This window comes from Emydura macquarii, unplaced genomic scaffold (assembly GCF_026122565.2).
Source record: "Emydura macquarii macquarii isolate MOO-44397 ecotype Brisbane River unplaced genomic scaffold, CSIRO-AGI_Emac_v2 contig_3530, whole genome shotgun sequence".
Taxonomy (NCBI): domain Eukaryota; kingdom Metazoa; phylum Chordata; order Testudines; family Chelidae; genus Emydura; species Emydura macquarii.
In genome coordinates, this window is record NW_027133667.1 from 10,902,405 (window position 1) to 10,923,870 (window position 21,466).

The 21,466-nt window shown below is 40.2% G+C and overlaps 1 protein-coding gene across 9 annotated transcripts in view; it reads left to right on the plus strand.

Annotated features, from left to right (window-relative positions):
- CACNA1C (calcium voltage-gated channel subunit alpha1 C) overlaps positions 1-21,466 on the plus strand; it is a 648,228-nt gene that overhangs the window by 496,446 nt on the left and 130,316 nt on the right. For 7 of the 9 annotated variants that reach the window (XM_067536222.1, XM_067536225.1, XM_067536223.1 and 4 more), the window contains 5 exons: positions 386-460; positions 2,831-2,921; positions 14,709-14,735; positions 16,809-16,969; positions 17,832-18,057. In XM_067536222.1, coding sequence (XP_067392323.1) covers positions 386-460; positions 2,831-2,921; positions 14,709-14,735; positions 16,809-16,969; positions 17,832-18,057 — 580 coding nt within the window. The remainder of the gene's footprint in view (positions 1-385; positions 461-2,830; positions 2,922-14,708; positions 14,736-16,808; positions 16,970-17,831; positions 18,058-21,466) is intronic. The other 2 variants (XM_067536224.1, XM_067536228.1) reach the window with 1 other exon arrangement.

The following is a 21,466-nucleotide window of genomic DNA, read 5'->3' on the forward strand; positions in this document are numbered from 1 at the left end:
CACGCATGCACTAGAACATTACATTTTGGAACACAGATAGATAGATTAGCTACTCTTTGGGAATTTTGCCATTGACATTAGCGGGACTAGGATTTGGCTCACAACTTTAACTCAGTGGTTTGATGTTTGCAGGATTCAGCTGTAACAAAGAGCAGAAAGAAAGGGAGGATTATCCTCTGACAGTGTATGTTGTAATATTTCATACTTCCACATGCCTTTATTTTCCATTTTGTATTTTTAATTCATGATGAAGTTTTCAGACAGAAGTGGATGTCATGTGTGTAAGCTGAGTTCCTTGTTTTTTTCTTTTGCCTGTCACTGGCTGCATGCTCTCTATTGATGTCTTGTTCCTGGTACTTGACACTGACCATCTTGTCTGTGAAAGGAAGCACTCCTGCTGGCTTGCCTGATAAGAAGAAAGGGAAGTTTGCTTGGTTTAGTCACTCCACAGAAACCCATGGTAATGTTCCACTGTGCTCTGTGTCCATAACGTATGTGTGTTTGTATGTGCGTGTATATATATATATTTATATATAGTATGTGTGCATATTTATGCATGTATGTGCCTTACTCCTTCTGTTGCTTGTGCAGTGTCCTGTATATGTGTTTGAGGTAATAACTCTATTGCAAAGCAACCTGTTACTAATATCTTCAAAACTGTTTTCCATTTGCAATCAAGCTCAAATATGTCTTGAAGGTGCTTCACTCCATATCAGATTACTTGCCAAATAACTCTGTTTTGTTTTCCTAGAAGGGGTCAGACTATATGATAAAATGTTAACCTTAGGGATTGGTTTCTTTTTCAGTTTACTTGGTGGTTTCTTGTACATCAAAATATTAATCTAGCTGGTTTCTTAGGTTGTCCCTCCAAACAAATAAGACAATAAGAGCACATATGTTATTGCTGCCCCTTTTCAACCCAAGCAGCTAGTCAAAGTTCAGGACCCTGGAAATGTTCCAGTTGGAAGTAGAAATAGATGAAGTCTGGTATTTTCTTTGTTGCAATCTTGTTTATTTATAAGGAATGTACAAAATCCTCCTTCTCCAAATACAGGAGTAAGCAAGAATAAAAGGAGCAGTTTCATAGTTTACAGTCCCAAGCCCCTCTAGCCAACAGACCCAAAATTGTTCTCTATACCTTTTTTCCATGGTCACACAGTGTTCAGAGATTACTGCTAGGCTTTCTTGCATTTTGCCTCTGCTTCTCTCTTTGTTGTCTCCTCTCCCCTCCCACACATACCTCCTCCCCAAAGCAATTCTCGGCCAAAAGCTCCTAGGGAGATTTCACACACTCCTCTTGTCTTAAGTGGGGGTTTATGCTTACAGTTATTTTAATTGAAGGGTGAGTTCACACCTCTCAATCTCATTTGGGTTTTAACTCACCCCATAACAAGGTTTAACCCAGCTCATGAGATTATGTACAGGAATAGACACACTTGGAGAAATGCATTGGTTGTGTTGGAGGGAGTGCCACAGAGTCAAATATTTCATTCAGTGCTCAAAAACACAATCTAAGAAGTTTAGCTCTCCATAAAACACAAATTAGAAATGCTGGAGATTGTTGGATTGAAAAAGAAGGAAGACTACATTTTCCACCTGCCTTATTGCTAATAATAGATTTGTTCTTATTAATATACAACATGTTCTGACAGCCCATTAGATATCTTTCCAGCTGCTAATACACGGCATACTCTAATGTCCCATCTGACATCTGTATGATGCTAATGCAGGTCATGTTATGACGGCCTATTAGACATCTGTCCATCCCCTATAATGTCATTCAGTTTGAAGAGTCATTTCTTTGTCTTTAATTTATTTTGTGTATTTGGAAAGTAGGGAGGGAAGAAAGACACATAGAAAGGAGTGCTGTCTTTTGTGTCATCTGACCTCAGACAGAGAGATATGCTAAGGAGGTATTGTAATTCTTCAAACAAGGGACATAAGCAGGTACTTAGTTGAAGTATTGGCTTGTTCCATGAACTCTTGGGGGGATGAAAGGTTTAGGGGATTGAAAGTGGGCTAGGAAGTCAGTCACCTGTTCAAATATAGATCAGGTAGATGTTGACCTAATGTTATTACAATCTAATGGCTGTTCAGTGACATGTATGTAATAATTAGTGGACTCAGTCTGGTTCTGAATTGACAGAGGCCACACAAAAACTCCACCACAGTCAGTATTCATTATCCTCCTTGTTGGAAACTCTAGAAGATGGGTCAAAGGTTTAATGAGCCATAGAAACTGAACTGCTCTTTCATTCCTAGAGACCCCATTCCTCCAGGTGTAAGGTTGAGGCACATTGATGGGCAGTGTTGGGGAGGCTAGCATTACTGCTGCTTGTGCTGTAGTTGCTTTTCAGATAATAGAGGGCTTCAGTCACAAGGGCTGTCAATCTGGTACTTTTCATCTGCACTCAGTTCACCAGAACATATATAATTCTTTTACAAAATGTAGACGGTGTGTAAGTAAAGGAATGTTTGGGTTTTTTTAATGTTCCACTGTCTTTTTTGCTGGTTATGCCAGATTTCCCCTCCACTTTCCATTGATCCTATTTATAAATTTTCAAGGGATAATTCACTGAAAGAAACAGAACAGCAGCTCTTGTCCCTCTCTTTTCTGATTGGGGAACTTGTGTATATACCTAAGCTATAGCTGTCTGGCCTGACCTATACAATAAGGCCACAGACTTGCTCAGCAAACTTCATACGGCTCAGATGTTGCTACTCAGAGTCTATTTGCTAAGCTAACCCTCCACTTTCATTAGTTTCTAATAGATGTGTTGCATTTTATCTAGTTGCCAAGTCTGCTTTTTCTTCACTTTGATCTTTGCAGTGAGCATGCCTACAAGTGAGACTGAGTCCGTGAACACAGACAACGTGGCTGGAGCAGATATTGAAGGAGAAAACTGCGGTGCTAGGCTGGCGTGAGTACATATATAAAGTTATATATGTTGCTTCTTCTGCAGGCAAGATTAAGGGTTACTTCCAAGTATTTTAAGTGCAAACTTAAGGTTTTTTAAACAAGAAAATGGTACATGGGGAGTTATGAAACCTAATAGGCTACATTCTGACCTCAGTCATACCAGGTAAATCCAGAGTGACTCTTGATCTCAGTGGAGGGATTTTGGATTTAGGTATAAATGAGATCAGAATCTGGTGCACTATAAAAATAACAATTTCTGTGGTCTTATCTACATGTGAAAATTAATCCAGAATAAGATAGGGTGTGAATTTGAAGAGAGTTAACTATTCCTGATTAACTTTATATGAGGACACTCTTATTCCAGAAAACAGTGCCTTAATTCCAAATAAGGCACTCATTCTGGAATACAAGTGTCTGCAGATGAAGTTAATCAGGAATAGCAATTCTGGAATCACTCCTTATGTAGACAAGCCTATGATTTACTTTTTTTAAAAGTTGATGAAAACAGGTTTGTTTCTTTGTTCATTTGTTTGAATTAGTGTAGTAATAGATACCCAGACAGTGATACCCAGTAGTAGATAGATACCCTGGAGTGATAGATACCCAGACAGAATGCATTGGTCTAGCCCAGGGGTGGGGAACCTCTGGCCCGCGGGCCGGGAAAGAATTTGATCCAGCCCGTGGACACTGTAAAACCGCGCCGCCGAAAAGGCGGAAACAGCGGCGGCATTTCAGCGGCGGCGCGGTTCCGTGGGGGGGCGGGCAGTTCCCGCCGCCGAAACCCTGCCGCCGTTTGCCCCTTTTCGGCGGCAGCGGGGGGAATTCGGCGGTGGAATCGGCGACATGGCCCGCGAATGAAGCTAGGAATATCAAAATGGCCCTTGGCAGGGAAAAGGTTCCCCACCCCTGGTCTAGCCCATGAGAACCAAAGAGTGAAACAGATTAGTCTGATTCAATGAGCTGAGTGAAATGCAAAAAGTAAGCAAACATCATACACTATGTAAAATCATTTTGATATTCAGAATTCTTTCAGGTTTAATTACTTAAGGCATTACTAATAAAACAGGTAAAATAATTTAAATATATATCTGGGGTCCCAATTCTGCAGCCTTAGTTACATGAATAGTCCTCTTGTCCTCAAGCGTTGCAGCATCAGGCCCATATGTTTATTTTGAAGTGTCCCTTTAAAATTGATGGATTCAGATTCCAGAATTCTGGATATGTTCTCAATTCAGTGCACAAGGCTTTCCTCAGAACTAATGTGATGTGCACTGCACATCAAGTTCTGATTACTGTACATTGTATGGTGCCTCTTATTATAAAAATGTTAATGATGACATAGAAGTACTTCAGTCAGAAAAAATGCATGCCTTCAGCACATATGCAAAATATGTATTTATGGAAGGTATTTAAAAAATGATGTGCTGGACTATGGCAGGCCCTTGTGTGAGTGCATAGCAGACGAGAGGGGAAAGGCGTCTTCTCTCTCTCTCTTTCATGGCTCACACAAGAGCTGGTGACAATTGCAGGTGGAATGCTACATCAGTGTGCTCCCAGCAGCATACGTCACTCCGAGCGGAGGAGGTGGTAGGTGGGTTGATAAATGACACCACTCCCTCAACTCCCCTGTCCCCCTCACACTGGAGAACTCAGAGACAAAAAATCTGCCCCAAGTTCCCTGTGACCTATACTATAAAAACACAATTAGGTCCTATAATATTGGTCAGCAGTTGATCTATCTTCAATTATTTATCTGGTGTGCACAAAGTTATTTGTAAATGCAATTTGCTTTTATCACATAGCTCACAAACCTCATGGAAAATTATTTATCCTTTTTCCTTGCACTCCCTGTATCTGTCTGCTGCCTTCACCTGTTGTCTCTTGTATTATACTTCGACTGTGAGCTTTTCATGGGAGGGACTCTCTTTTTTTTCTTTGTGTGTATAATGCTTGTCTCAGTGAGGTCCCTAGGCACTACCGTAATACAAATAATAATAAAAATGGCAAATGTATTATAGTTTCAATATAGTCATATAATTTAATATTCCCCTGTGCATTCATATAATGCTTTTCATCCCAAAGGATCCTAAGGCACTTCATCGCCTGTATATGTAGGGATCACTTTTCCAGGACTGAAGTGCAACCACCTTCAGGGTGGAAAGTGGCGGCCATCTGAAAGTGCAAAGAGACATTACATCTTCATGGGCTTAGGAGGAGAAGTGAAGGATGACTTGTCCTATGTTGATTTTGACAGCTAGAGTAGAATTACCTTAGTTGGAAAGTGACCAGGATACTAAGGCTAACACTCAATTCTGTACATAATCAGGTTCTTGGATATATGTTTCTGTGTGGTGCAAAGTAGGCTTAAATTAGACAGAGATGACCAGTGGAAAATTCCACTCTGCTACCTTCTACTCCAGCTATCCCCCTACCCAAAGTCTAAAGGGAAGGATTGGACACGTCAGGGGAATTCCAGGGGCTGAACATGGACAGGAGGGTGCATGGTGGTGGAAATTAAGATAGGCCCATTGCTGTTTTAAGTTCCACTGGAGTTGAACAGCTGAGGATCAGGAAGGGAGATGTAGCCATCTCCCTGTGGTTGCTACTCTCCGCTATATCTGAGAACATCTCAAATGTAGTGGGAATTGGAGCCATTACAGTCTTATGGGAGATGGTTCATATTCCTTCCTCCAAAAAAAGACCAATATCTCAGGAAAATTTTCTTTTGCCAAGAGAAGATTGGGTGCAGGTTCCTTTAGGCCCCACTGATACTGTTCCAAGTGTCAGGGAAATGGAAGGTGCTCCTTGTCACCAGGATAATGAGGGGCCATACCAGTGTGTTTGAAATCCAAACCCAAATCTGGGCTGAGATCCACATTTTGCCAATGGTTCCCGTCTTAATAATGGGCTTGAACCAAAAATCTGGAGCTGAAAACTCTCCAGCTTCAGGGAAGGTCAGTTCTGGATCTGAACTTTGTTGCTTGGGCCCATCTCTAATTTACTGTAGTTGTGATGTCTCCCTCTCAGACAAGTTGGAAGTTCAAATTGTTAGGATGTACCAAATCCTGAAGTTCCCATTAAGTCCCTATTCAATCCTCATGTAAACCAAAATACCCAATGAAGCATGTAAAGTATTATGTAAGAATTTCACAATTTGGCATATTTACTTCAATGAGAGTTTTCCTTGAGGAGAGGCTGAGTAAGGACTTCAGGATTCAGCCTGATAATAGGGAAGTAGTGACTAGCTCAAATTTTGCTAAAATACAGGGGTAATTCTTGTCTGAAGAATGTTGAATCTTTCAAACAAGTTTATAGCACGTATCTTCAGCTGCTAACAGGCTTTTTCTGGCTCTTTTGGCTTCATTCGAGCAATGCCCGTTTACTCCATCTGGGGATCTGAGCTGTACTTTTTAACAGAACTTTGAGAGTTCATCTTTTCACTGGATTTTGTATTTACAAATGAAATAACTAGATGAGCTTTGTAGAGCTTCATTTTGTCTTTTAGGCAAATAATCATTTCTACAAGTCTGGTAAAATCTCTCAATGGCAGTGAGTCCCTTTTGTCTTGTTATAAGCACATTTTTTCCCAGAGGGCGGAGATCGTGCTGAGCAAACTACAACCAGACATGACAGTAGCAACAGGGAGATTTCAAGTCAAATTTGATTTTTTCAGTGATATCTGGCTGCAGGGTATTTAACTCCGTCAGTTTGGCAAGTCAACCTCGCCATCAGCATGCGCTTATGTCAAGAGGAAGACATGCCCAAGGAAAGATGAAAGGAAAAGCATTGTTATTAAAGATGACTTGGAATTACTGGATGTTCTTTCTGTTCTTATACAAAGTTGTAGAACCTTGAAAGGATAGGTCTGAATGGCAGAAATATCAGCATGAGAAGTCCATTCCAAGCATCGCTTTTGGAAATGTAAATCTCCCCGACAGCCTTACCTGATTTCATGGAGATAGGTTCTCTGTGAGATCAGGAGAGCACCCCTCAAACACAAGCGGTTCCTGATTAATCACCCTCCAAAGAAACCTGTATTTTCTATAGTATCTGAGGCAAATGCCTTCTTCAGCTGAGCTGTCTGGAGTAATGCTAATCTTAGAACCAACAGAAGGAGTTCCAAGAAGAGTTAAATATGGATTTATTCATTTGGTTAATGTGCTTTACAGCCAGTTTATCAAAATAAAAAACCTGGGCCAAATTCATCCTTGGGGTAATTCAATGGAGTTATATCAGGGATGGATTTGGCTCACTATGCCTAGGGTAGTTGTTATACATATCAGGTTTTAGGGACAGTCTGAATTAGACAAGACTATCGAGGGTTCCATCTACAACTGTCCCAAAACTTCTACAGTGCCAACAAGACATTATTCATACCATGATGTTGCCTCATACTATGATGACATCTGCATTGGAATGGTAATATAGCAACTTTATCTCAAAGACAAAATTTGAAAGAGGTAATCCTAACCTTACCACTGTCCCACCACAGCTGTGACTAACCTATTTTAACAAGGTGCATTGAATTTTTTTCCCCATGATCCTCTGCAACAACTAAATTGGTGTTAAATTTAGACCTAGGAGCAATGGGTTGTGGATTAAGAAGCAGCCTTACTCACAGGGCTTTCCCCCCAGTGAGTAACTTCTCTGAGATGCTGTATTTTTATCAGTAAATCATATGAATTCCCTACAGATATAATTTTAATTTGGAGCCCATGGTGTTGCATCTTAGATTCCTGAGGTCAGGCAATGACCCATGCTTAATATTAGCCTAGTTGGTACTGAATGTTGGACTAGGTGCATCAAAGAAATCCAGTCCTCCAGTACAACCAGAAGTACGCAGAGTGACATGAAGCTCTTGCCTTAATATGAGTGGGTGATCTATAGAAAGACCATTCTTGAGACTCATGTTCCAGGAAGCCACAGTAGAGGGTTGAAGCATTTGAACTCAAAGGAAGAAACAGTTTCAAATGATCAGCTTTCATTAGAACAATCAGCCATTTGGCATTTTCACCTTGGCCAGGATTTCATTTCAGTTGGGGGTATAGTCCAACTGTTTTCCACAGGGAGGTTAAAACAAAAAAGCCAGAATAAAACAAAATAAATGAGCTACACGGGCTTTTCAATTGAATATGCTGTGTCCTGAAAATCTTGTAAATAATGAAAACTCTTGGCAGCAGCTGATCCATCGATGTATTTCCTTGGGTGCTTTTTCTTGTGCTCTTCTGGCTGGCAAAATAATTTCTTTGCAGCTCTTAGAACAGTCAGCACATAAGTCTGTGGAGAAGGGGGAAGCGTAATCACAGACAGGTTTGTTGTTTGCCACTGTTGCTGCTGTTCTAGGCTTGACAAGCAAATTGTGTCTAAAAAGACGCCTTTGCTTCTGTGTGGCCTTCTGTCCCCTCCTCATCAGGAGCCATGGTAACAAATGTCTGCCAGAAGCCCAGAAACTCCCTGCTGAGTTCAGTAGGAAGATGCACAGGCTTCCCTTGTTTCTCATTCTTGCCTACGACCCTCCCGAGTATTACAGACTGGACTGCTGGTACTCACAGCCAAGGCCCAGTACCTCATTAGATGTGTATATAGAGGAGAGTAGGTTGGCTATATAGAGGAGGATCCTTCACATTTCCAACTCTGTGCATAGCCTGACCCCCACTGCTTTACAGGCAGGACTAGATTATCCATTAGACTCTAAAACCCCAGCTTAGTTTCCCAGTCTGGGGTGTAGCTCCTTGAATAGCAAATCACTTTAAGATTTCAGTAGAACAGATTCTATGGGGATGTTCTGCCAAATCTTACCACTGCTGGCCAGCAACTGCCACTCCATTAAGATCCAATGCCAATCCAGTCAGGTCAGGGTTGCTCTTCAGTTCTTGTGGAGCCAGAACAATACTGTAGCAAGAGAACAAAAAAGAAGAAAGGACATCAGTCTCCAGGCACTGCTTCAGATCACTGATTCTTTCAGGAGATTGAATATAGTTGCCAAATGAAGATCTTCCCCTCAAGTCACATATCTGAACCTATATTAGAAGCAAAGTTAACTGTCCTTTTGTCATCAGGACTGTGTCCCAGTTTACTGGAAGCTTTTAATTAATACACAAAGGGCCAGTTACTATCATCACACCTGTGCAACGCCATGGATGCTAGTGGAATTACACAGAGTTTAACTGAAAGAAGAATTTAGTTCAGTGACTTCCACAGGGATTACACAGGCACGTCTTATTAAAGTGACATATTACCAGATTTATTGCTGGATACGTACCTGAAACTGACTAACCCTCCTAAAGTGTCCAGTCACAGCATGCATGTATCCCATGAAAGTTCTGAAATGGACTAAGAACATAAGAATGGCCATACCGGGTCAGACCAATTGTCCATGTAGCCCAGTATCCTGTCTTCCGACCGTGGCCAATGCCAGGCACTTCAGAGGGAATGAACAGAACAGGTAATCATCAAATGATTTCTCTCGTCGCCCATTCTCAGCTTCTGGCAAACTGCAATCCCTGCCCATCCCCGCTAATCACCATTGATGGACCTGTCCTCCATGAACTTATCTAGTTCTTTTTTGAACCCTGTTAGAGTCTTGGCCTTCACAACATCCCCTGGAAGGGAGTTCCACATGTTGACTGTGCGTTGTGTGAAGAAATACTTTCTTTTGTTTGTTTTAAACCTGCTACCTATTAATTTCATTTGGTGATCCCTAGTTCTTGTGTTGTGAAAAGAAGTAAATATCACTTCCTTTTTTTACTTTGTCTGCACCAGTCATGATTTTATAGACCTCTGTCATATCCCCTCCCCCTTAAACATCTCTTTTCCAAGTTGAAAAGTCCTAGTTTTATTAATCTCTCCTCATATGAAAGCTTTTCATACTCCATATCATTTTAATTGCCCTTTTCTGTACCTTTTCCAATTCTAATATATCTTTTTTGAGATGGAGTGACCAGATCTGCACACAGTATTCAAAATCTGGGCATACCATGGATTTATAAACTGGCAATATGATATTTTCTGTCTTATTATCTATCCTTTTCGTAATAATTCCCAACATTCTGTTAGCTTTTTTTTAGTGTTGCTGCACATTGAGTGGATGTTTTCAGAGAACTATCTACAATGACTTCAAGATCTCTTTCTTGAGTGGTAACAGCTAATTTAGACTCCATCATTTTATATGTATAGTTAAGGTTATGTTTTCCAATGTGCATTACTTTGCATTTATCAACATTGAATTTCATCTGCCATTTTGTTCCCCACTCACTCAGTTTTGTAAGATCCCTTTGTAACTCTTCACAGTCTGCTTTAGACTTAACTATCTTGAGTAGTTTTGTATCATCCACAATTTTGCCACCTCACTGTTTACCCCTTTTTCCAGATCGTTTATGGATATGTTGAACAGTACTGGTCCCAGTAGAGATCTTTGCGGGACACCACTATTTTCCTCTCTCCATTCTGAAAATTGGCCATATATTACTACCCTTTGTTTCCTAACTTTTAACCAGTTACTGATCGAGGAGAAGACCTTCCCTCATATTCCATGACCATTTACTTTGCTTAAGAGCCTTTGGTGAGGGAGTTTGTCAAAGGCTTTCTGAAAATCCAAGTACATTATATCCATTGGATCACCCTTTTCCACATGCTTGTTGATCCCCACAAAGAATTCTAATAGATTGGTGAGGCATGATTTTTCTTTACAAAAACCATGTTGACTCTTCCCCAACAAATCATGTTCATCTATGTGTCTGATAATTCTGTTATTTACTAAAGTTTTAACCAATTTGCCTGGTACTGAAGTTAGGCTTACCAGCCTGTAACTGCTGAGCTCAACTCTGGAGCCTTTTAAAAAAATTGACGTCACATTAGCTATCTTCCAGTCATCTAGTACAGAAGCTGATTTAAATGATAGGTTACACATCACAACTAGTAGCTCTGCAATTTCATATTTGAGTTCCTTCAGAACTCCTGAGTGAATACCATCTGATCATGGTGACTAATTACTGTTTAATTTATCCATTTGTGCCAAAACCTCCTCTAATGACACCTCAATCTGGGACAGTTCCTCAGATTTGCAACCTAAAAGAATGGCTCAGGCTTGGGAATCTCCCTCATATCCTCTGCAGTGAAGATTTTTGGTGTCTGTCTCTAATTCAGGAATTCCAAAGTCCTGAGTGGAAACAAGCAAGGGATCTTTCTAGGACCTTCATATTCCTTCCTCTCTCACTGGTTAATTTAATCAGGCAAGTTTTGTTTTGTTGTTTGACTAACTGCACGATTAACCTGTGTCACGTCAACATGCAATATGTCACAACAGCAGCATTAGTATTAAAATCTGTGAGGTATGAACAATGCAGCTCCTTGGATGTGATGGATATCCCAAAAGTTGTGTACATCCTAGAGTTACAGTAAGTAAATTTATATGCTACCGATGTTCTGAGAGCTTTCAGGTGTGTCCATGGGGTTTTGTAAATTATCAGGAAGATAATTACTAGGGAGGTTATCTAGTATAATAGTAGCTGCTACCAAGATAACAAATAATTGCATTGTTACATTATCGTAAAAATCTGTACAGTGAGAACATCTGTATCAGAAGTGATGTTACATGTTTGGAGACCTGTAATGTGTTCCCAGAATTGCTGTTCTGGTAGATGTGCACTTATATTGGTGCCTAAATCCTCACCACTCTCGGTGCAATGGATTTTATTTCTGTATATCTTTCATACCAGAGAATCACACATTTCTTCATAAATGTCTTTCTGTTTCTCTCACATGAAATATCTGATGGTCTAGTGTGTGATGGAGTTGTGTAAAAGTTTTGTCGGTAAGAATCTGGGATATAGCACCACCTGTGATTTATGCAGATCTCCCTGAACTAATTAAACCTTTATACCCCACCATACTATCTGTGTATGCTACAGATTTATAGACATACAATTTCAGAAAAGTTTTAGGGAATTAAAAAACAAAAAACAGGACTATTTGTGTCTTTCCTGCTGTAAACTTTGGTGAGTTAATTATCATGAGTCCAACTCTGCTGCACTCATAGAGGTCTAAAAACATCTAATGATGATCTAAAATAGTTTTCTTGTATGTTCAAATGTCAGGATTTTAAAGTCCAATATTTCAAGACCTTCCAGATCTAGAAATAAAAAGTGCTCTTTTCCTGTGGCATAAAGCTCCTATAATAACAGGGTTGTGAAATATTGGTCTTTAAATTCATCACTAAATCTTGTCCATCCTGTGCCTCAAGCAGGTGTAATTTTGGAGTGGAACAAAGGGTTTGTAACAAGGGGCCAGAATCCAATTTGTTGACAACAATAGAAATAGATCTAATAGCATGTTTTTGCGTGAGAAGGATGACTTTGGTTCTGAAAGTCAAAAGGCCTTTGGTAATAAGGGTCAGCTGAGAGGTGTGTTTCAGATTAGCTAGCCTACTGTGCATAATCTTTGCATGTTTGTAGAATCAATCATATTATACAATTTATGTTTTCAAAATTCACTTTTCATCCATCTATTCTGGCTCTAGATAAAAATATTGTCTTCATTCTCTGACCTCTGCGATATATATAGAGCACCCACATGTGATAAATCCTTTTGCCCTAGTTGAAGGACATCAGAAGCAGCGGGAAGGTTATTAGCTAATCTGACAGAGTAATGAAGGCACTTTGCTGCAGCTCTGTATGCACCAGAATATATTTATCACATGCATGATGAGTATAACACCTGCCATAATGTTTTGTTTACCTAAATAAAAGGTTCCTTAAATGCCACACCGCACCTTTTATGTAAAGCAGGAGGGACACTTAAATTCAGCCAGTGTGGTCCCCAGAAGTCTTTAAACTTCTGTCCTTCACCTTCCATCAGTCATCTCCCTCCATGACATCTTCATCTCTCCATTTCTCTCTCCCTTGTTTCTCCCTGCCTTTCTCTAGGAGTGACCTCTCCTCTCTTTCTCTGTGCATCTTTCATTCTCTCTCTCCCGCTCCTTCTCTCTCTTACATCCTTTGACATCTTCTTCCTTCCATCTTCTGTGACTTGTCCCTTAGTCTGACTGAGCCTTTTCTCTCCAACTGCATGTTCACAAATTCTGATTTTTAGATCATACTTTAAAAACATTCTTTAAGTCTGAACATTCATTATATCTACATATTGTACAGTCAACAGAGATAGCTTTTCAAACCAAAACTTCTTCCAAATTACAGTGTTTGAAATACTATAATATTAAGGGTACCCTCTCTGGGTTCCTCACTACCCCCAATCCTTTTAAGCTCCCGTTGTGTTTTGCAGCAATGTACTGTTAAAAGATAAATTATTTCTTCTTCTGATTAAATGTTTTTTTTGTGGGATTGCCTTTATTCATAACAACACTGCAGCCTGGTATGCGGCCTAGTCTTGCTTGCATATGACACAGCAAGAGAGATGTATTCAATTCAGAGGATTTTTCTTTATTTGGACCATCTGCTGGTGAAATATGTTCCAATCGCTAAAATCCTCTCCACATAAAGAAACTGACCTGTTGCCTTCTGGTCTCTCAGTGATAGGTCTCCTTGCACAGGGACAAAATCATTTTTAATATCACTATAAAAAGCATGGTTCAGACTTGGGGAGATGCCTTCCATAATGATTTTGTCCCATCTATAGCAGCTAAATAATTTTCAAGCTGGTTCAGGGAAACCTTTTGCTGACAAATATTTTCAGCACTGTATCAGTTTCCTTAGGTTGAGCCTTATGAGGAAACATTCCTGTACAACTCAACAGTAATTTCTCATCAACTAGTCAGTGTACAGATTCTCCTTATGTTCAAAGAGCTTTTATTCAGTTATTATTGTTTTTTGCAGCTACATTAAGGTCAATCCAAGCTCATGTCATTTATATTTTACATTTATGTGTGTGCGCGTGTATGTGTATGTAGAGATACATACACGGAGACAGACAGAGCATAATGGTGCTATGTGATAATATATAACATCAGAGAGATGTAGTGAATAGAGAAGAGGACTGGGAATCTATTCTTGGCTTTGCCTGCTGACTTGCTATATGATGTTGAGTAAGTCATCTAGATCATTAAACTTGGGTGCCTCAAATTAGACACTAAAATACCTATTTAGAATGAAAATGATCTGATTTTCAAAGGTGCTGAGCACCCACAAATCCCACTGAAGTCAGTGGAAACTGTGGGTGCTCAGTGTCTTTGTAAATCAGGCCACTTTAATTTACATGACTACATGTGACTGTAGGCACCCAAATTTGAAGTTGTTGGTCATAAGCATTTGTACCTTGGTTTCAATAGAATTGAGATGATATTTACCATCAACATCCTTTGTAAAGTGTTTCGAGATCCTCAGATGAAAGGTGCTACATAAAGGCAAAGCATTAATATTTATATATTAACATACAGTTATTTCATACAAAAGTAAACTCCAGAGGAATCTAACTCTGCAATGACAAAAAGAAGATGGCCATGTTTGTATAAGACATTTGGTAACAGAGTTATGGTAATCTTTGGCATCAGAATGACCTCTTAGATAACAGAAGGGCTATATCATTGGGCATATTATAGATGACAGAATCCTCAAGTTCACATGGCACCATTCTCCCTCATTTTACCAACAAGACTGCACTTTTCTTCTGCCAGGGCAACCCGCAGGGTGTTGGATTGAATTACATTGTTCTAAGGGGAGAAACGTATGCACTGGGAATCCATGGGCTTACTCTTATTTCTTTCTATTGGTGTTCTCATGGAGGTCTAGAGTGTAGAGTTGTTTTAGAGACACTAACAGTAACTTTTATCTTTCAGGCATCGGATCTCTAAATCTAAGTTTAGGTGAGTAAAATATAATTGTGTATTATTCTGTCATTCCACTGGTTTTGTATCCCACCTTTTAAAATGATCTGTCGCTGTTACCGTGGCACACTGATAACTCTAAGACATTCCCAAATTTGATAGATTTTAGTCAATTATTCACTGAAATCAGTGGCCGTTTTACTTAATATTAGACTGGAATAAGGTCCATGGGTTAGAGGTGACACTTATCTCAGAATTTCACATTTGCTGACGTGTTGGCTCAGCTGCTCAAAGCTTCCCAATTGGTAATACTGGACATTTTAAGTCATAAAATTACTGTCGCTGGAGATAGACCAGTTAGAGCATCAGCTTATATTCATTCCACTGAAAGGCCATCCAAGGAGCATGTTTTCCACAGCATTTTCTAATGTTCTGTTCTCTTTAGTTGTAAATGTCTCAAAGTGATGGGGATTCCATGTCGAATTCCATGTCCATCCCACCACTGGACAGAGCTGGAATATTTTACCCTTTTGTAGCAGGATCCACAGAGTTTCCTTACGGGGTGTTTGATTCTCAGTAATTTATCAGCTTTTAGAAATGTGTGACAGTCCTGGGCTGATCAGACATATACTTCCACTGGCAGAATTAACTCCATCATACTTTTATATACTTGTTCATTGTGAAAAAGGTTTCCAGTCCACTTCACATATGGGAGAGAGACCTATATTGGCTTCATGACTTTGAATTCTAAGCCCAGCAAAACTTCTAACACTAGAATACTATAAAAATGCTTTGGCTTCCTCAGTACTTGGGACAGGAAAACTGCTGTTTTCTTCCTCCTACATTTTGGCCTAGATGAAGACTTGAAAATGAGCCCACAGCATTAATCCTATTTGATCCTCACACACTTATTCCTGATGATTTAAAACTAATTCCATCACCCAAGCACTACAATGATTTTCTCAATTTTAAAAGATAACACTTCTCTAAAATAACAATCTCCACCACTTGAACACACATAATCTAGTTGTGTTTCATAGAAAAATTCTTTGTAGTTTACCTGGCTAACAAAGATAGCTGAGTACCTGATAAAATTTTGCTGTAAGATTCTTACACAGTTGTAGAGTATTTGCATCATCTGGCTTTACTATGTTTAGGTGCTGAACTCTGACCTAGCACGTGGTCACTGCTTATCACTGGACAGGGAATGAGAGCGACAGGTCTAGCCAAGGAAAGTTCCCATTCCACTTTGTCATGTAATATAGATAGATAGATAGACAAAATCTATCTATCTATTAGATTTATTATACAGTGGCAAGTGTTGCCTGGAAACTGGTTGCTAAGCAAGTTAAATTCTGAAGAGTAGGAGGTGTATAATTAGCTTTAAATACCTTCTGTGGTTAGTAATTACCCTCAGAAATCAGTGTGACACTTATGAGGGGCTATGTTCATGGAAGGCATAATTTAAAGGGGTACTGTTTATTAGCAAATGGCATCCTTATCATCATACACAAGGGAGACATGTTGAGGTCCCCTAGGGATCTCAAAGAAAATAGAGTTTTTTGACATTGTTTTCAGTTCAGAGTTAGTTGTTGCATTGGGCCTGATCCTGATAGGTGCTGAGCACTTGAAAGTCCCACTCTTCGCTGAGAGTCACAGGCACACAGCAACTCTCCAGGGGCCTGATTCCAGGCCCACAGTAGGCAATGAAAAACTTTCCATTGACTTCAGTGGGCAGTGGATCTGACCCATGACCAGCCTTACGGTTATTCAGTAAAGAAAAGCTTACTATTTATGTGGAAAACAAGAAATCTCGAGGAGCCTTTTCTTTCTGGTCAGCCCATCCCTCCTCTCACCAAGGCATATTGGCTCGAAGGGCTCGTCCACCAAAGAACCTTTGGACTTTGTTTAGAACCATGTTTTGTTCTGATAGCTGTAGTCACCCTGAGCAGTAGTGGAGGCTCCCTCCCAGTATAGATTTAAAAGCCTTTCACTGTCCTCACTTCAGAATCCATAATCCACCTGAATGATAGCAGAAGGGTTTAACTAAGGGATTTGCAATGGCCTACACATCTCCATTTCTTCATCCCTTTTTCTTTCTCCTTTTTTAAGCCGCTACTGGCGCCGGTGGAACAGGTTCTGCAGAAGGAAGTGCCGAGCTGCTGTCAAGTCCAATATTTTCTACTGGCTGGTGATCTTCCTTGTGTTTCTCAACACCCTTACCATTGCCTCTGAACACTACAACCAGCCAGACTGGCTCACTGAGGTCCAAGGTGAGATGAGACAGTTGGTTCTGCTTGCTGTCCTTGTAACCAGTAAGTGACAAACAAGTTTGCAGAGATGGAGAAAGAGAGAGAAAGAGTTAATGAGGTCTGATGACCCAGTATTTGAAATCCTATTCTTCAACTACAAACAGATACAAATACAGTCCCCTATTTGCAGAGGATTTTAGACTGTATCTCAAATACATGACTGCATTATGAGAGGCCTCAGAGAACACTTAGGGTATAGCTGTTAGGACCCTGCTGTCTACCAGCTAGAGTGTTCCTTTAGATTCAGGTGAGGTCACACAGATGGAACTTACTTGTATCTGTGTGTGCAGCACTTGGGCTGTCAGTTTAAGAGTAGATTCTCAGGGCTGTAAGTTCCCCGGCTTGTCACCTGAATGGCATTTGTGATACATTCTGGTTACAAGGGAGGTGAGGTGGTAAGAATGATTCATGAAGTTTCCTTTAGTCTAAGAAATAAGCAGCTGAATCCTCAGTGGAAATGGGAGCGGCTGAAAGGCTGAATTAAACAACAGCAGATATCATGGCAGCCAATAGCTGTAACCTATACATCGGAAAATGACAAGTGTGACAGGAGGTTGTGCATTGGAAAGCACAGTCCCTGTCAAGGAGGTTGTACAGCTGTGTAGTACATGCATGTGGGAAGTGTTGTGATTGAAACCAGGACTTCCATGCAAAACATTTTCATGCATGGATTGTCCACACGTAGGCCCACTTCTTTGGCTGCATGCTTAGTCCTCTCTCATTTCACTCTGACCTGAGCTGGTAGTAGTGGGTGGGATTTTTGGTGGTGGTGGTGATTTTGGGTTAAATTATAATAATTATTGTCTATCTGTTTTTTCATGAGACACTGCCAATAAGGTGCTGCTAGCTCTTTTCACAGCAGAGATGCTGCTGAAGATGTACAGCCTAGGTCTCCAGGCCTACTTTGTGTCTCTCTTCAACCGCTTTGACTGCTTTATTGTTTGTGGAGGAATCCTGGAGACCATCCTGGTGGAGACCAAGATCATGTCACCTCTGGGCATCTCGGTGTTGAGATGTGTCCGACTCCTGAGAATATTTAAAATCACAAGGTACTTCTGTTTTTCATGCATGCCAATTTTGGGGATGAAGCAGGGACAACTCTAGGGGCTCTAGCATTGTAGGCAAATATGGTACTTGATGTCTCTTCCGCACATGCATGTATCCAAATCATTGATCTTCTTTCAGCTCCATTCCTCCCACTATCCTACCTACTTTTTGTTATAAACCATTTCTTCCTCCAAAGGGCATCCCAGTTTCTTCTCAGTCATCTGCAGTGTGTACCTTTGGCAGTACAGTGGTTTCTGGAGTGCAATTGAGAACTAAAGGCACCTGCACATGACTGAGAAGAAACAGAGACACCTTTTTGGGAGTGGGAGAAGGGAAGGGAGCAAGAAACAGCTGAGCAGAAACTCCATAGCCAAAGCAGAGCAGTTTGAGACTGCGCTGTCAGTAGGGGATTTAAAACGCCTGTGTTGCTTATGCCAGAGTAAGGATGCCTTTGGGATGGAGATATCAGCTCTTTCATAGGGAAGAAATAGGAGAAGTCAGAGTGACAGGTTCATTGAAAATTGGTCCCCTTTCTATGCAGATTGGGGAGCTGTAAAGATTGGAGGCAATTATTTGAAAAGTAAGGGGAACTATCCTCCTGGGTAATTAGCAAGGCTGGTTGAAAGCGCTTTTCAACTAAGCTGGTTAATGTATTAAAAAATGGGTTATCTACCAAGCTGGGTCTTTTAAGAGTCCCTATAAAAGAAAAAAGAAATTGGTTTGTGCCCTTTTTTTGCTGCTTTATGGTGATTCAAGGCGGCCTGAAATGTTGCTTTAAGTGGGAAAAAAAAGTTGATTGAGAAGCCCATTACTAGCCCCAGTTGCCACAACAGTGGGAAGACTAAGGAGGGGACCCTGGAGGCTTCCTCCCCTCCAGTCCCTGTGGAGAGAAGCACAGTGTCAGCCCCAGCAGCCACAGGCAGAGGACTCTGCCATCTTCCTCCACCCAGAGAAGGGGAGCCACACACTGGCAGGAGCACTTGAGAGTTCCCCGACCTTCTCAAGGTTCAAGCTTTTTTTTTTTTCTTCATTTTCTTCTTTCTCTCTCTCCCTCTCCACAAAGGCATAGTGCCTCTATTCAATGATTCTGTTCCCTCCTGTAAATCAGGTACCTCAGAACACAAACCTGAGTTAGCAGGACTTTGCCAACTTGAGGTGAAGTCACAGGAAATGTCAGCTCCTGACTCCTTCCAATTTAATATCTCCATACAATTTCATATAAGTGGTAGCTGGATGGAGCAGAGGGGTCAGGGGTGCATCCATATGGGCTTCCAGTCAGCACTTTGTAAAAGCTTCATTTGTGGGAGTGAAACAGTGGGTTTTCCTGCAGACTTAGGTATGAAAATGTCCCTATAATGGTTTAAAACTTCCAGAAGGAGATATCTGTGAATAACGAGATAAAAACACAGAGCACAGGAAAAGCAAGACCAGATCTGGAAGATGTTCAAGATGGTAGTGCTGTGCTGCAGACAAAAACAACTGATTTGGATGCCAGATTAATATTAGATTTTACTCTGAATCCAAAAAATGAAAAACACCTTTGAAGTGTCTAAGGTTCAATTTACTGCCAGGGGTGGATGGCTTTCAAGGTCAGATGTCAAGGGCTGAAAAGAGGTTTACAACCATAAAGGCAGCTCAGACATTGGTCAAGACAAGGCTGTGACTATTCAAAAGGAAGGTGGCCTATTTAGAAGAGTCAACTGAAGACACAGAGAATAGGAACTAGCAAAAATAAACAATTAGATTCAGCCTCCCAGGAGGAGTGGAGAGCCCAGATCCGGAGAGTTTGTTTTCTTTCTGAATCCCTGGGATTAATGGCAAAGGGTGACAAAATTAAATTAGATATGGCTCAGTGAGCTTCAGGCTGAGTTTCTAAGGAAGGTGCTTGTCCCAGGCCTGAGTTAACAGTATGCAGGCAGGTCATCCTACCAGCAGGTTTTATAGAAAAAGTAACATACTAGGAAGATGAAGAGTTGTTTTTTCAGGACTCTTCTGCACTCCTGCAGAGAGAGGGAACAATTTACAATCCAGTCAGGAGAATTCTCTGTGAAAAAGGACATAGATCAGGAACCTTTTCCCTAGAAATCCAGAGAGTGTTTAAGGGAATTCAGACCCTTACATCTGGAAATTGGAGAAAGTCCTGAAATATGCCAAGACCCTCAGCTCACAGATATTTGACTCAGGGACCTGCAAGCAAGAGGACTGATTACACTTAACTTTATCATTGAACAGGACTAAAATTTAGTTTTACATGGATGAATTTGTCATCTTAAATGGCTATCCTATAATTTGTACATAATGTATATACCACAATTAGGGAATAATTCATAAAGAATAGTTTATTAATTGGATTTTACCTCCTTTTCTTTCTTAAAATATTTGTTAACAGATTATAATATTCTTGGATTTATTTTAGGTTTTCAATTAGTCTTCCCCCCTCCTCCCCCCCCCCCATGATTTTTGGGTGGATCCCTATGCAGAGCACCTAGCACAAAATCTATGCACCACTGAAGTCCCACTTAAGCGTTCAGGCTTAAATATTGCTTCTTCTGAGTGTTCTTTCTAGTACAGCTGCCAGTTTTCCCATTCTTCACTTAGCTCTAAACACAGTAGTGATTTAGTGTCATTAACATTATAGACACTGACGGAATAAGCCACATGAGTCAAATGATAGTAAAGTGAGATACCATCCCAGAAAGATCAGAAGGCAGAAAGGATGACACTGTAATGCTTTATGTCAAATGTATATTTCTGCCTGACATGCAGACATATTGGACATAGAAACAGTGATAATCCAGAGTATAAAAAGAGGCACAAATCATGAAAGATATAATGGCAATGGTATATTTTTTCGACAACCTAATCTTCATATATTTATGTGGATTTTCCATGATAAGTAACAAGTGTAGAAAAACTCTCAATGCATCAAAGATGGGTATATGAAAAGCATGAATACTCTTCCATATATCATAGAAGCAAATAAAAACACATTTGAATGAATATCCCATAGTTTTGGAAACCACTGTTAGAATTTCAAGAGTAAACATTACTTGGAAGATTATAAACAATCATCAGAATTATTTCATGATGTAAATTAAGAAAGCAGCCAGTATAATCTGTTTGTTTTGTTCTCTCTAATTTTTACAGTGTTGTGCAGAATATCTTTCTGTGCTGAGAGAAGTCAAATGACTGTCTCTTCATGAGCTATTCTAGATGGCTTTATAAGTCTCTATATTTATTCCTGAATATAAACTGAAAATTAATCCAGTTATTCCTAACTATAAACTATAGAACTGTGTCTTTGAGACTGCAGATATCACAAAAGTCAGGTGTATAAAGAAAGGGAAGGATAGTTGTGAGACTTTTAAAACACAATACTGGGAATTAGAACTCCTGGGTTTTAGTCCAAGC